Source organism: Zootoca vivipara, chromosome 9, assembly GCF_965207765.1.
Source record: "Zootoca vivipara chromosome 9, rZooViv2.hap1.1, whole genome shotgun sequence".
In the NCBI taxonomy this organism is placed as follows: domain Eukaryota; kingdom Metazoa; phylum Chordata; class Lepidosauria; order Squamata; family Lacertidae; genus Zootoca; species Zootoca vivipara.
The window spans coordinates 40,544,028-40,559,197 of NC_142592.1; the positions used below are offsets into that span (position 1 = coordinate 40,544,028).

The 15,170-nt window shown below is 41.7% G+C and overlaps 1 protein-coding gene across 1 annotated transcript in view; it reads right to left on the reverse strand.

Moving 5' to 3' along the window:
* Nucleotides 1-15,170, reverse strand: part of GUCY2C (guanylate cyclase 2C) — a 48,626-nt gene that overhangs the window by 7,504 nt on the left and 25,952 nt on the right. Inside the window, exons 17-26 of the mRNA XM_035127020.3 lie at nucleotides 14,167-14,299; nucleotides 13,315-13,452; nucleotides 12,050-12,138; nucleotides 10,278-10,369; nucleotides 9,940-10,098; nucleotides 8,370-8,562; nucleotides 6,925-7,099; nucleotides 2,822-2,920; nucleotides 1,702-1,796; nucleotides 100-176 (exon numbers count right to left, since the gene is read on the reverse strand). Coding sequence (XP_034982911.1) covers nucleotides 100-176; nucleotides 1,702-1,796; nucleotides 2,822-2,920; nucleotides 6,925-7,099; nucleotides 8,370-8,562; nucleotides 9,940-10,098; nucleotides 10,278-10,369; nucleotides 12,050-12,138; nucleotides 13,315-13,452; nucleotides 14,167-14,299 — 1,250 coding nt within the window. The remainder of the gene's footprint in view (nucleotides 1-99; nucleotides 177-1,701; nucleotides 1,797-2,821; nucleotides 2,921-6,924; nucleotides 7,100-8,369; nucleotides 8,563-9,939; nucleotides 10,099-10,277; nucleotides 10,370-12,049; nucleotides 12,139-13,314; nucleotides 13,453-14,166; nucleotides 14,300-15,170) is intronic.

Consider the following 15,170-nt stretch of genomic DNA (forward strand, 5'->3'; position numbering starts at 1 on the left):
TACCAAACAAGATATTCACAGAGAGAGAGAAAAGAAAAGGCTACTGTAAATATTGATTTGTGCATTCTGTTAACAACAAGCTCTCCAAGAATCACTTACACAGAAGGAGGTGTTGGAAGATTGTATTTCTGGTCTTTCACTCCTGTCAGCCAGTAAGTGATCTCAGTTCCTTTGCCCTAATACAAAATAAGGAATAATACATTTGAGGTTAGATCAAATATTAGATTGCTGTATTGTATGTTTTTCTATTCTTTATATATTGCAGCACTTCATTATCTTTGTATAATTTACTTAACGAACATGGGGAGCATAAGGCATATTCCTACTGGGTGTTTTAAACTAAAACCAATACATATAGAAAAGAAACCAGAATAAGCTATCTGAGGCTACAGTTCTGTTCATAGAATTAGAGAATTGTAGAGTTGGAAGGAACCCTGAGGGTCGTCATCTAACCCTACCCCCTGCAATGCAGGAATCTTGTCTAGCCTCAATGGCAACAAGTCTTGTTATAGATCAGTGGTTCCCAACAGGTGGTCCGCGGACCCCCAGGGGTCCGCGAGCTATGCCAGAGGGGTCCGCAAGATGCTATTAGAATAAAAAATATATTAAATATATTTCGTATGATAACAGATTTTTTGTTTTGGCCGCTTCCTGCATGAGCAGAGTCTAGCGCAAAACTAGAATTAGATAGAGGCAGTAGTTCTGCTGTATGCCGTTGGGTGGCGCTTTACAAACACTACTGTTTTGCAAAGAGGCAGTGCCGCATTCTACTAACGCTCACCTCCCCAAGATGCTTTGCGCGCGTCGGCCTCATTTGTGCCCTACTGCGCAGGTACCCTGTCTTCTCCATTCCCCTCCCTCCTCCCTGGCGCGCGCTGCCTCTTTTCAAAACAGTAGTATTTGTAAACAAAGCGTTGTTTTTCGCGGAAGCTACAGTTCGTGTAGTTAAAAATGGACCGTTGGTTAAAAAGTGGTTCATCTCATCTCATTAAGAACTGAAAATTAAAACTAACTGTATACTGATGGAGTACTATGTTGTAACTGTAAAAAACATATAAATATAAAATATAAAAAGACTCTTAATTTGGCTCTCACTTTTTAATTTTAGGATTAGGATTAATGGGGGTCCTTGTCACAATAGCGGCTCGATGAGGGGTCCTCGAGAAAATTTTGTTGGGAACCCCTGTTATAGATAACAGGAAAGTCAGGGTGATGAAGTAGTTAAAAGCTTGGGCTAGATGTGGAAAATGCAGGTTTAAATGCCTACCCACCTATGAAATTCACTGGATAGCATGGCCCCAACTAGTAATTTAAAATGTTTCCTCCTTTTAGACATGTGCCACCTCTAGATTGATTTTGAAAAATTATGGCTATTTGAATACATGCTGTGTGTGTTTGAATGTGTTAGGCCAACCTTCTATTAGGCAGAGTGAGGCAACTGCCTCAGGTGGTAGATGCTGGGAAGAGTGAAGTATTGGCAGCAAGTTGTTGGAAGACAGAACTGTATTTGCCATGTGCATTGCCCTGCACTCCCCCCCCCCAGCCTAAACTGCCTCCAAGTAGGGTGGATGTTGTTGAACTAAAATTCTACTGTCCGCCCAGTCAGCTTCTCTGGATAGAAGTGGAGGTTGGTACAAATTTTGTCCTTCGCCCATGTCAGCAAAATGTTGTGGGTCACCGGGACATGCGTTTGTTTGTTACCTTCAAATATGTCTCTCCTCGCTCTTCATATTGGAATTGGCAGTCTGTTCTCTTGAGGATAGCAATAGTGGAACCACTTACATGAATCCGTAGAGCTATAGGCATGCAAACAAACATACAGTGTTTCAATTTGCTTTTTCAATGTTTGATTTTGTGTTGTGCCAGTCTATAATGTAGTTAAGATAATGAGATTCTTGTGTTCCATTAGTAAACATGAGCTGACGCAATTGTCTCAAAAACATGCTCATCTTCTGAATAGCATTTGCAAACAGAGCAAGGCAACTGGCAACATAATCCGTAAGGCATTCAAGTAATATTGGACTTGTCCTACCAGCTTCAGTGAGACTGGTAGTCCTGAACTACTTTAATCTGAATATTTATAGCTGGAAGGAAGGTTAGATGTCTCACCAAGCAGAGGGAGGGGACAAAGAAAAACATCTAAAATACAGCAGAAATAGAAACTATAGCAGTCCTTTGAGAAAAACATTCTAATAGTGTGATTGTTTACTAAATGTTATCCCACCCTTTGAAGACAGGAATGCCTGGCATGCTCTGGTCCATGGGGTCACGAAGAGTTGGACACGACTAAACAACTAAACAACAATATCCCACCCTTTCTCCAAAAAGCTCTGGGTGCTGTATGTAGTACACCTCCTCCCAGTTTATTTTCACAATCCCTATATGGTGTGGGTTAGGTTCGGCGGTTCGAATCCCTGTGACGGGGTGAGCTCCCGTTGCTTGGTCCCAGCTCCTGCCAACCTAGCAGTTCGAAAGCACGTCAAAGTGCAAGTAGATAAATAGGAAGGTAAACGGCGTTTCCATGTGCTGCTCTGGTTTGCCAGAAGCAGCTTTGTCATGCTGGCCACATGACCTGGAAGCTATACGCCGGCTCCCTCGGCCAATAATGTGAGATGAGCGCGCAGCCCCAGAGTCGGTCACGACTGGACCTAATGGTCAGGGGTCCCTTTACCTTTACCTTAGGTTCAGAGAAAGTGACTGGCTCAAGGTCACCCAGACAGCTTCTACTTTATTATGATAAGTAGGTATTTTTTTCTGGGTAAAGAGCTCTGGATTTGATCATAAAAAGTAATGTGTAGTGTAGACGTGAATTTGTCCTTACGTAATCCTGTAGATTCCATTCTTGAAGCTGTGTTCACAGTATCTCCAAACAAACAGTAACGAGGCATCTTAATCCCAACCACACCAGCTGCACATGGACCTGAAAACAATAAGGCACAGAGCAGGAATTAAGAGGGAGAGGGAGTGTTTGCCTAGGAAAAGATTAGCCCACACATTCTCGAGGTCACATCATAAACTGAGCAGGAATTAATTTGAAGTCATCAATGTGACTCATTAGGAATCAGATTTCTGAGGTGCCAAGATCTGACCAGGCTAATACAAGGTCTGTCCTGTCTGAGTATGTGTGTATATTTCATCTACAGAATTTATAGCTTGGAGCAGGGAACTAAGTAATAAGGATAAAAACACACAAGATGATATACAAAAAGTTTCAAAAACACAAAAACAGGTCCAATAACAATAAATGGACAATTCTATGATAAGATAAACAAGCAAAACTACAATGAAGACATACAACAAAATTTCCTATTTAACCAAATATCTTGATAGAAGCAAGCAAAGGATATTCAATCATATTAAACAGCACTCACTATATGTCAGAGTTTAAGGCTAGCAAAGGTTTTCAGGGACTGACTACCTATAAGAAGTCTAAGGGCTTTTTCTGCCCAACTAAGCACAACTGGGACTGTATTCAATTTAGTCCAGCTCCAAAGGCCTTCTGGAAGTTCCCTCATTGCAAGAAGTGATGTTACAGTGAACCAGGCAGAAGGCCTTCTCAGTAGTCACATCCACCCTGTGGAATGCTCTCCCATCAGATGTCAAGGAAATAAACAGCCATCTGACCTTTAGAAAACCTCTGAAGGGAAGACATCTGTATAGGGAAGTTTTTTAAGATTGATGTTTTACTGTGTTGCTTTAATTTGTTGGAAGCTGCCCAGAGTGGATGGGTGACATATAAATAAATTATTATTATTAATCCCTAAGTAGACCCACTGAAATGAATGACTCTATAATCATAGTCATGTCCTAGTTACAGGTAGGTAGCCGTGTTGGTCTGCTCTGCTGTAGTCAAAACAAACAAACAAACAAACAAAAAATTCCTTCCAGTAGCACCTTAAAGACCAACTAAGTTTGCTAAATTGCTGAATTGGGACTCATTACCAAGCTTAAAACCACGGAGCCACCTGGGATGAACAGAGATATCAGATTCTTACCTCATTATGCATGATCTAGCTTTCTTTTGTGCCTCATTATGCATATCTAGCTTTCTTTTGTGCCTTGCTCCCCCCCCCCCCCCGCAGGACCAATTGCAGTCATCAGCAGTCGTTAACAGCCACCAACAGGTTCACCACTCCTATAAGCCCATCACCCATTCCCACCCCCACCCTCTGAATATAAATAAGGGTCTGGTTGATTCTGTTTCAGTGTATCTGACGAAGTGTGCATGCACATGAAAGCTCATACCAAAATAAAAACTTAGTTGGTCTTTAAGGTGCTACTGAAGGAATTTTTTTATTTTGCTTCGACTCAGACCAACACGGCTACCTACCAGCAACCAACTAAGTTTGTTATTGATATGAACTTTTGTGTGCATGCACATTTCTTCAGATTCTTCAGGTTTCTGAAGAAGTGTGCATGCACACGAAAGCTCATACCAATAACAAACATAGTTGGTCTCTAAGGTGCTTTTTTATTTTATAGTCATGTCCATTAACTTTAATGGGTCTACTTTGAGTAGGATGAGCAGTGAATATAACCTAGAGATTGAATTAACTATTAAAGACTGCTATTTGTGATTTTGAAACAATGCTCCTCTCTGCTTCTACAGCCAGGGACTAAGTTGGTTCAATACCTGGCACTTCAGGAGCCAGACAAGGCAAATCTAGAGCTTTGCCACAAAGCATACCCACATGGATCCTGGCATTCACTTTCACAGATTGCCTTTATCCTGTCCCCTACATCCACAGATAATGCCACTGCTGACACTTTTTCTATGATGCAGTGAAGACTACTGTTTCTGAGGAGGAACTTGTCAAATCATGAGAGTGGAGGCAGTTGGTAGACACATGAACTCCATGGATCTTCTTGGCATCCTATCCCACCCCAGAACAGACTTGCAGCTATTAAATATAGAGAATAATAAATGAAGGTGTTGATGGACGGCTTGCAACAGGCTACAGACATCTGCTGAATCAACTCACTCTGTCCTCTCCCACTACAGTATTGTTATTGTAGAGTTTTGCATTATAGGGGGTTGGGCCTTTGGTTCCCTTTCAACTCTATGGTTCTATGTTATAAATTTTCAGGGCCAGAGTCTCTGGGTGCAAGTCACCCATAAATCCTGGAATTAGTAAAAGTTAGAATTAATCAAGGTTTGATTAAACTGTGCCAAACACAGAAACCCCTGGATTTAGTTTATGCTAGTGAGCAAGGCCAGCTCCAAAGAGGGTTTGCAACAGGCCCCCATCCAGCTAGGCCTTTAGAAGAACAAAGGCTGGTGATGGCCGATCATTAACCCATCAAGGAAGCCATCAAATGTTCATCATTGGAATGGCCGAGCCATGAACCCATTAAGAGGGCCATTAACAGAGACTCTCTGGGCAGGCCAGAAAATGGGAGGAAACCCTTCCCTGACATCATAGGTAGTTAGCAGAGACAAAAGGCCTACGGTTCTGGAGGAAGGGAAAGAATTGCACTGGGCGATGAGGTAAAGCAGGCATCCCCAAACTTCGGCCCTCCAGATGTTTTGGACTACAATTCCCATCATGCCTGACCACTGGTCCTGTTAGCTAGGGATCATGGGAGTTGTAGGCCAAAACATCTGGAGGGCCGCAGTTTGGGGATGCCTGAGGTAAAGGAACAGGACAAAAGTGTCACTCTTGCAAGCTGGAGTGGGGGGGGACAGAGCATGAGGGGGCTGTCTGTTTTATGCTGCAGAGAGGGTAAGACAATGTTTTGGTCTCTTCAAATCTGTGGCTGCAGCAATGGAAGGAACAGGAACCTCTTAGGATGTGAATGCTTTGTATTCTCTGCATCTAGGCTCAGGTTGTACGTATGTGTAAATAAGCCAAATATTATAAAGACACCACAGTCTCCACAGTGCTTCATTGCCCAAAAGAAAACACAGACCCTGGTAAGCGCGCCTGGTACTCCTGAAATCTCACACCGCTTAGAAATTTCAGTAGCATGTAGCTGTATTAATTTCAGAGTGACTAACTTCCAGCTGGGCAGAAGCTATAAGGCAGTAGGAGCATTTGTGGATTTAAAAACCCTAGCACCGGCCCTGACTGTACTTTTTTTTCTTGTTTCCAATGCTTTAGACCAGGCATGTCCAACTCCCAAGAGATTGTGATCTACTCCCAGTATAAAAAAATCTGGCAGTGATCTACCCATTGTCATTGGAGGGAGGAGGAGCATGCGTGGGGTGGGTGGATTGCCCAGTTGTTGAGCTTTTTTTTTTTTTAGAAGGGAAGTGCCCAGAGTTGTTGAGCTTTTTGGGGGGAGGATTGCACAGAGGGTTTTTTAGCCTTCTTCCCGTAAATTTTTGTACACGGTAAGGATCCCGCGATCTACCAGGATCAGCCAGGGATCTACCGGTAGATCGCGATCTACTCGTTTTGTTGGCCATCCCTGCTTTAGACTCTAGAGATTGAATTTCCTTTCCATTGTACCTCTCCAACATGCGAGTGATCAGCAAGCCTTTTAAGAGAAAAGTGGTGAACATCAGGAAAGATACCTAGTTCCATGTTGAAATGGCCCCATAGTTTTCTGAGTGTTTTGCTTTACTTTTTATTTGCTTTATTTCATTCTCTAAGCACCCAAAGCGCTGAAGCATACTTCCCCATATATTATAAAGAAATTTCCCCTAATTTTATGGTTTTTAATGTAATTTTCACGCTGTATTTTTCATTCAACCCCCCCCCCCAATATACTCATTTCTGAACACAGTATTTAGTTGGAGAATGGCTTTGCAAAATTTGGAGAAGTACAAATTTCAAAGGGTAGTGCATTTTGGTTCATGTATAGTTTCAGGAAAGGCAGATTGGGTAGGCTCATGTCAAAGGAAGCAAAACCAAGTTTCTCTTCCCATCCTCATTCCTTTATTTTATTTTGATCAAATATTTGATATATATCACACCATACCAGAGTGAATTCCTATTCGAATCCATACTGGAAGACCTGGAAGATGTCCGAGTTCAAAGGAGCCCATGAAGCTGAGTATATCTAATGCCATCATGGAAATGTCCACTGCGTGACGGTTGCCATTTCTCTTTGGTAAACCGCTTACTACCATATATGCATCTCCAATGGTCTCTACCTGTTGAAACAAGATCCAAAGTCATTATTTTTTATCTAACCAAAAAGTAATCCAATAAGGGAAAAACCTGGAAGGTCCTGTTCTTTCCTGCTCAGGGAATGCTTATCACATTCCAGTTAACATGTTCACACAGGAACCAGAGGCCTTCTTACTTGGAATAGTTGGGGAAGAAATCCCAAAAAAAGATGTCAATTTGTTTATGTATGCCACCACAGCTGCGAGGATTTTAATTGCGAAATATTGGGAAAAAGAAGAACTGCCCTCTCTACAGGAATGGCAAATGAAAATGCTGGACTTTATGGAACTGGCAGAATTGACAGGAAGACTCCGAGATCAAGCGGATGAGAGAATGGAGGAAGATTGGAAAAAATTCAAATTATATTTAGGGAATTACTTTTGAGAATTGAAAGTCTGAATATCTAGGGAAACATTGAAGTTAAGGCATTAGGGGGGGAAAGAGAAGATTATAAAGCAGGAAATTGAGTTATAAATAATAGACTGAGATTAAGATGAATTAAGAAAAATATGGGATGATGAAAATTAAAAGTAATGAACTAGAAACTGTTACAGATGAATTTAAAATGAAAATCAGATAGAGGGGACTTGGGGAAGCAAAAGGGACAATGATTTAAAAAGATGATATAAGATGATGTGTGTGTTTATTGTTTTTATTGTTGTGTTTTTTTGTTTTTTTGATGTTTTTGATGTTTTGTTGTGTTAATTTGTTATGTTTTCTAAATGCTATATAAAATTTAATAAAAAATGTTTTTTTTTTAAAAAAAAAAACATGTTCACACAGGTATTTGGAGTAGCAAATACCGGTAGTACTCAGTATAATATCTATAGTTGACTATGATTTTCTCTGAGGTGAAGAACTGTTCTTTGAAAATGTTAAAGAGAAACAAGCCTTCTTCCCTATTTTGCACAATAATTTTAAACAGCGAAAATAACTACTACCTTTTATTTTTTGTTTTTCTTATATGCTTTGTTTTGCTTTCTGTCTCAGAAGAAAACAATCCCTGCCTTTTATATCATCTCTCTTAAACAGTGGGAAATTCATGCACATGAGGTTCGCTGTTTCCTTACAGACCTTTGCCCAAACATAAATACTTTCTGCCTCTGAAATCTATCACAATGTTTCCTGTCCACACTAATGGGTGAAGCATGGAGTAGCCCCTTAAAGGATTGGTGGCAATGCTCTGCTACCTGCCTCTTTTCACCTCAAATCATTCTACCTAGCCTTCTGTTCTCTCTTCCCAGTTCTGGTCACCTTATAGACATCATGAGGGTCAAGAATATGATCAAAGTTCTTGTAGATTTCATTGAGCATGTCCACCACTTCCATAGGGGTGCTGTATTTACAAAGGGTTGTAAAGCCTACAATGTCACTGAAGTAGATGGTTACTTCTTTAAACAGTTCTGGCTCTACCCGCCCGGTTTCCTTCAGGGACTTTACCACAGGCCTGTCAAAAGGAAGAAGATAAGTATCGTAGGATGAAGCTTCTCAATTTCAAAGTGCACTTTAAAAAACTGAGAAAAATATATGGCAGTACAGTAGTTCTATTAATCCTGGTAGTGATAAAACACAACACCATTCTAAGTAATTGAGATTTTAAATCGCAAATGATATGGGCAATCACTCCATCTCCTTTCAAAACATGTTAGAAGTCAGTGAGTAGGTGGTCATGTTTTGCAGATTTGACAGGATGGCCTTTTGATCCTCTTTCATGCCCAGGGACATTTCAGCTGTACAGATATATAAGCTATTAGTGCTCATGTTATAATTGAGGAGACAAACCTTCTTCTGCCTGACTCTAACCTACCTGGTCAGAACTGGAAACTGGTGTTGGAGCTGCTTATTTGTATGCACAAACTCAAGCACACAATTCCTTTCTCTTAACATGGAAATTCTGTTTTCTGGCATAATTCCAGGTTGTATATTTCTATTCTGTTTTACTAAATTTCTGTCTCTGCTACATCATGGCAGCTGGTGGCTGGGGCAGGCAAATACTATTCTGTCTACTTGCCCTTCATTATTTAGCAGTCATTTAAATCTCCGTCTGTCTGTCTCTCTCCCTCTCTCTCTCTCTCACACACACACACAACAGAGCGCCTGCAGTTTTAGTTACAACTTCTAAAAAAGAACATAAGGCTGCAGATGATCCAGAAAATGTGACCTAAGAAGGGAGCATCTTTCCTACAAAATGCTTAAGAGGTTGGAGCATTTTAGTAAAGGGCAACTAAGACAAAACGTGAGAGACATTTAGTAAATGAACTTCAGGTTGGCAGAATCCCACAGCTGCTGGGCACACACTTGCAGAAGGCTGCAACCAACATAGCGTGCCCCTGACATAACCCCCATAGCTGCCAAGTTTTCCCTTTTCTCGCTAGGAAGCCTATTCAGCATAAGGGAAAATCCCTTAAAAAAGGGATAACTTGGCAGCTATGAACCCCTGCTGGGGGTTTTATTTGTGAGTTTTAGCCGGGCTGGAAGCTCGGCAGAGACACTTGGCATTTCTCTGTGGGCTGAATCCAGAGTTATGGGTTTGTGGGGCCTGGAAACCTAGTAGGGAAGCAAGGTCTGCTGGAGTGTCAACATTGTAAGGCTTTTTATCCTATGGTCAGATTGTGTAAACAAAGCCATATATTCTAAGTATATCAAAGTCTCAGTTGACCTTCATTCCAAAGAAACCAAACCTTGGCTTAATGCTGGAACCCCTTGAGTTACATGCTGCTCAGAGACTGGGGTGCATGCAATCCTAAATGAGCAATAATGATAACTTGTTTAGACGACCCTCCCCCCCCCCGGGTGATTTCTTGTCTGAGTGGACAGCACTCACCCTGGAAGAAGCATGAAGTTAAGCCTGTCAGCTCTGTCTCGCTCTGCTTTGTACAGCTCAGTTCTCTCTTCTACCAGGTGCTCCAGGTTCCGTGAATACAGCTGCAGGCGTCGGATTAAGGTGTCCATGTAGCTTTCATTGGTTTGGCTGTGGTAGTTGCTGGGAATGTTGTAAGAACAAGGATGAATTTGAAGGCTGACAACACAAGGAAGTTCATGTACATGACACCAGTGTATGGCTGCCGTGTGGCGAGAGTGGAAATCTGCCAAACATCTCCCTCTGAACTATTATTCTGGTTTAGCAGAATTTTTTTCTATCAAAGTAAATCACTTTCATACCTGAATATCTTAGCCAAGGTAGTCTCAATTTTCTTAAAATCCGGTCTCTTTTCTGGGTCTTCCTCCCAGCAGCTTTCCACGAGGAGATATACCTAGGGATGCACAATCCAATACAGGACTACTTTAGATATTTTGGTTTCCATGATGAAAACCAATATAGTGCTCCCCCACCACATAATCCTTAGCAACCCAAACTGGCTTCAAAGACTATGTTGTAACAATATCCAACCTTCTTCCCACCATTTTCATAACTCAATCAGCCACTCTCTGGAGCACCAAGTTCTACTCCTTGTTTTTGCAAGCTCAGGTAGATATGCCCTTTCCAGGTGTAATGGGTTGTTGCTGGTCACCTATTCCAGATAGGCGTTCATTGTGGAATTGGGGCTGCTCATGTCCAGTTTTAATCCAGTTTTTCCTTTGCCATGGAAAATCTGATTAGTAAAATAACTCATTTTACATCTGCAGTCACTCCTGGTATGGAAGCTTGTTAGTGTGTTTTATTTATTTATTATGGTAAGCAGTTTGTAATGTGTGTGGTGAAGTTTTAGTGGGTGATCTCCATAACCACAAATATATCTCTTTTTGTTCCTCACCTAAGCACAAACTATCCAATTTTTCCCCCTGGTGGCCCATCAATACCAAAGGGGGGGGGAATCGTATTTTCACCAGTTGCCAGATGCCCTGTTCAAAGTATTGCAGATATTAATAATGTGCAGCTTGAAGCAACTGGATGCATAAAAACTTACTCCTTTCGGACTAAAACATTGTCCAGGCCCATTGGTTTGATTCAAGCTTTACTTAACAGAATTTTATTCAAAACAGAACAAAATAACAAAGATACACCCAAATAGTCCCATACAATATCTTGTGCATGTCCAGCACAGGCTCAGCATTTATAAGAAATAAAATGTAATTCCAAACAGACCTAGAAGCAAAGGTCTCCCTCTCCTTACAGCCTCCATTTTGCCTGGAGCTGTAGTCACTCTTGGAGAGGCTCATTTGCACACCCTCACTCCCAGAGAGCCTAAACTGGAGATTTGAACCCAAATACCTTTGCCACTTGATCAAAGGCAAACACTCTGTTTAAGAGCAGACAACAAAGCAATGCAGACATTGGATTAATAATAATAATACTACAGAGGTCTTGCACAATACCTCTTTATCAGTCTTATGCAAGGCCTTAGCATTAAATTTAAAGTACTGTAAACAAACAGAAAATGCCCCACCATCACAAAAAAGGACACACCTCTTTCCCCCCAGTTGTGAAACGTTAACTAAACTGGCTGGATAACTCTGGGAATTTTTGCTCTTGATCACTTCCCAGATTTTTTTAAAGGTATGCCCACAGGACTTGTCCATTCTGGAGTTTATTGTGTGTTTGCAGCTATTCAATTTGCATTGTCCAAATGACATAATCATCAAACCAAATGACATCACAGTCTGAATGCTTTTCCCTTGTAAATTTGGGTTCAGGTGATATGGGATTTTTTTTTAAAAAAAAATCCATTTTATTTCATAAAGTTTATACACCACTGTTAAAATAACCAGCAGCTAAGTAAGGAGCTACTATGATGTATGAAAGCTCATTACATTGGCTTCTGTGCATTGGAATTGTTAATAGGAGATGTTACTATGGTGTAAAGGCAAAACACTGGAAGAAAAACATTGGTTACACTCCTCTCTGTCAAACTTGCTAGTTTTAACCTGTGCATGCCGTGGGCATAACCTCTTACTACTCACTTGAGCTTGGCTTTCTTTCAACATGGCCTTACCTCTTGCTTTTTCTCTCCCTCTGAATGCAATAGAAGATCCGGCCGGAAAGGTCTTGCTCCTTTATTGCTTTCTACTCTGCAAAGTTTCTCTAGAACAGGAGAGGGTAAAAAATAACATACAGAACAATTCAGCACATGAAGAAGACACTTTAACACAAGAAGCAGAGCTATTCTAGGCAAGCGGATTGTGTCAAGGCCGTATTTTATAACCCAAGATGGGCTCAGGCCAAAATGCTAGATCTGAATGAACACGCTCATTCTTTGATAAAGGTCTGCATATGGTGGTTTTTCAATTTGTGAGACATGCGAAATTAAGAGTGCCTACTAGGGTGAACTGACAGGTTGAGGAAGATATCTGCATTTCTTCTGCACGGCACCAAGATAAGATGCAAGATGAAAAAGAGGAATAAGAATCTACATCCCCCATTACTCCCTCCCTCTTGTTAGAGATTCATTCCCCGTGTTTGCATTCATGGGATTGTTGTCTATCACATGTTGGTATATGTTTTCATTCCACAGTGGGAAGTGATGAAGACAGGATGTTTGTGTTACTGTGTTCCCTGAAGTGGGACTTGTCCTTTGTTCTCTCTCTTTGCTGCCTGATGCTAGAGAGAAAGGGAGCCATGTTGCAGTGCTCCGTGTGTGTTTATATGTAAATAAACATAGATTAGCCAAATGCTGTGCTACTGAGTTCTGTTATGCAACTGCGCAAACTCTACGGATCTGTAAGTGTGCTGATATCAGTTGGCATCAGTCGCTGTGATGTTTGGGCAGAAGAATGCTTTTGAAGCTCCCAAACGATCGACTAGGAGGGAGAGAACATGCCAGTCGGGCATGTGTCTCTACCAGGGTCCTACTTGCGAGTAAGAGATCCTGACACCTCTGCCCAGCCATCTCACATCCTGCGTGTCCCACCACATTCCTGTTACAAGTATTTGAACATTTGTGGTCAAGCAAGGTTCTTATCCCCATGTTGGAAAGTCTAAGTAGATTTATAATTAACAAGTTCCACAGGTAGAAATCCTACATGAAAGCAAGGCAGCCTCCTTTAAACTAAAGGCCAGAGCACATGGGCGGGGCATTAGCCCAGCGCATGCAGCCTCAATGAAGGGGCATGGCTTGGCCCATGCTCTTTCGTTGCCCCTTCACATGTTCAAACTTTCCCCAGGAAAAATGGCATTTCACTGCTGAATGGCAAATGCAAATACAAATGGCAATCCCTGGAAAACCTGTCATCAAGCCTTTTCATTATGCACAATGTTTACCTTTATGATCCCGACAATTGTCAGTATAGAAGGTCTCCTTACGCAGTATGATCTCTTGTGCTATAATTCCAAAGCTGTACACATCACCTTTCTGAGATATGTCACCATGGCGGAGGTGTTCAGGAGCAGTCCAGAGATCTGAGGAGCAGGGAGAGAATTGTGTGTGTGTGACAGAAACAAGCAGATGAAATTGGTTGACAATTGCCCTACTCAATACCTGTCTCTTTCCCAAGCCTTTAGAGAAGTTGGTTGTTCTGCCCTGTGGTTTTAGACTGCCCTGCTGCTTTTATTGTTGTACAGTATGAAGTTGATTTTAATTGCAAGTTGTTGGAAACTGCTTTGGGGGCTCAGCAAAAAGCAACTTGCGAAATTTATGAAATGAACTAAAACCAAACAAAACACTGGCATCGGTAGGGTTGGCCCAATACATTTTACTTCCTGAGACAAAGGAGAATGGCTGGCCATGCATCTCAGAAGAAATGGTTGGCCAACATTTGTCACCATAGGCTGTTGCTTCAGTCGGCCCATTTGTAGGGTTGGCCCTGGGCACAGGCATACCTTCCACTTTCAACTGTTTCTGATCCTCATGCAGATGGCATCAGAAATCTCATCATACCACTGTCGGATTCTCATAGCTACACTACCGCTTCAAGCTGTGGTGCTGTGTGGCTTAGCAGACGCAGTTGGGGAGGGGGGAATATAGTCATACCATAACTATAGTGCTATACTGAAATAACTCAAGTTTAACAGAATATTAATGCCACATTTTCTGACAGTTCTCCTATAAGATGCAGTCAGCCTACAAATATTCATGAGGAATTCCCGAGCAAGGAATTCATCTTCCTTATGTACCTTTTTTTGGTGGAAGAATAGAATTGCAGCCAAAATCGGTTATCTTCACAACCATGCGGTTATCCACAACACAGTTTGTAGATTTCAGGCGACCATGAAGCTCTGTTTTGCTGGAATGCAGGTAGGACATTCCCTAGGATATGAAGGGGGGGGGAACAAACAAACAAATGTCTGTCTAATTTTAGTGTCTGCCCCAAGTTTCCTAGGGAGAGGGAATGACTGTTCTATCTGGCTGCGGCAGAGGAAGTCAGAGGACTGAAGGACCATTTCCATAAGCTCTGCTGAGAGATCAGTTCCACCAAGCTCTTCCCTCCAGCAACAGTCACCCAGCAGTCATTCCATTAGGCTGCAGCAGCAACAGAATTGGTAACATAGGCCCACCCCATTGGCTCTGCTGAGAGAGGGGCATCAGGCTCCTCCATCCTTATGAGGAACGGTTGAAGGAGCTGAGTATGTTTAGCCTGGAAATGAGGAGACTGAGAGGGAGATATGATAGCCATCTTCCAATATATCAAGGGCTGTCACATGGAAGCTGGAGCAAGCTTGTTTTCTCCTGCTCCGGAGGGTAGGACTCAAACCAATGGATTCAAGTTACAAGAAAGGAGATTCCATAAGAAAGAACTTTTTGATGGTAAGAGTTGTTAAACAGAGGAATGGACTCCCTTGGAAGGTGGTGGACTCTCCTTCCTTGGGGTTTTTTAAGCAGAGGTTGGATGCCCATCTGCCATGGATGCTTTAGTTGAGATTCCTGCATTGCAGGGGGTTGGACTAGAATAACCCCTGGGGTCCCTTTCAACTCTGAAATTCTATTATAGTATGATCTGAAGCAACCAACCTGATTGTCTTTCAACCACTTTCCACTTCAGCTGAAAAGCCTTTTCCTACTGAGAGCATTATTTTTACATTTCTAAACAAAAATGGTAACCACAATCTCAATTTCTTAAATAAAGCTCACTCTTTCATTTAGGTGCAGTATCATTATTTTCTCTCTCATTTCAGCAAAA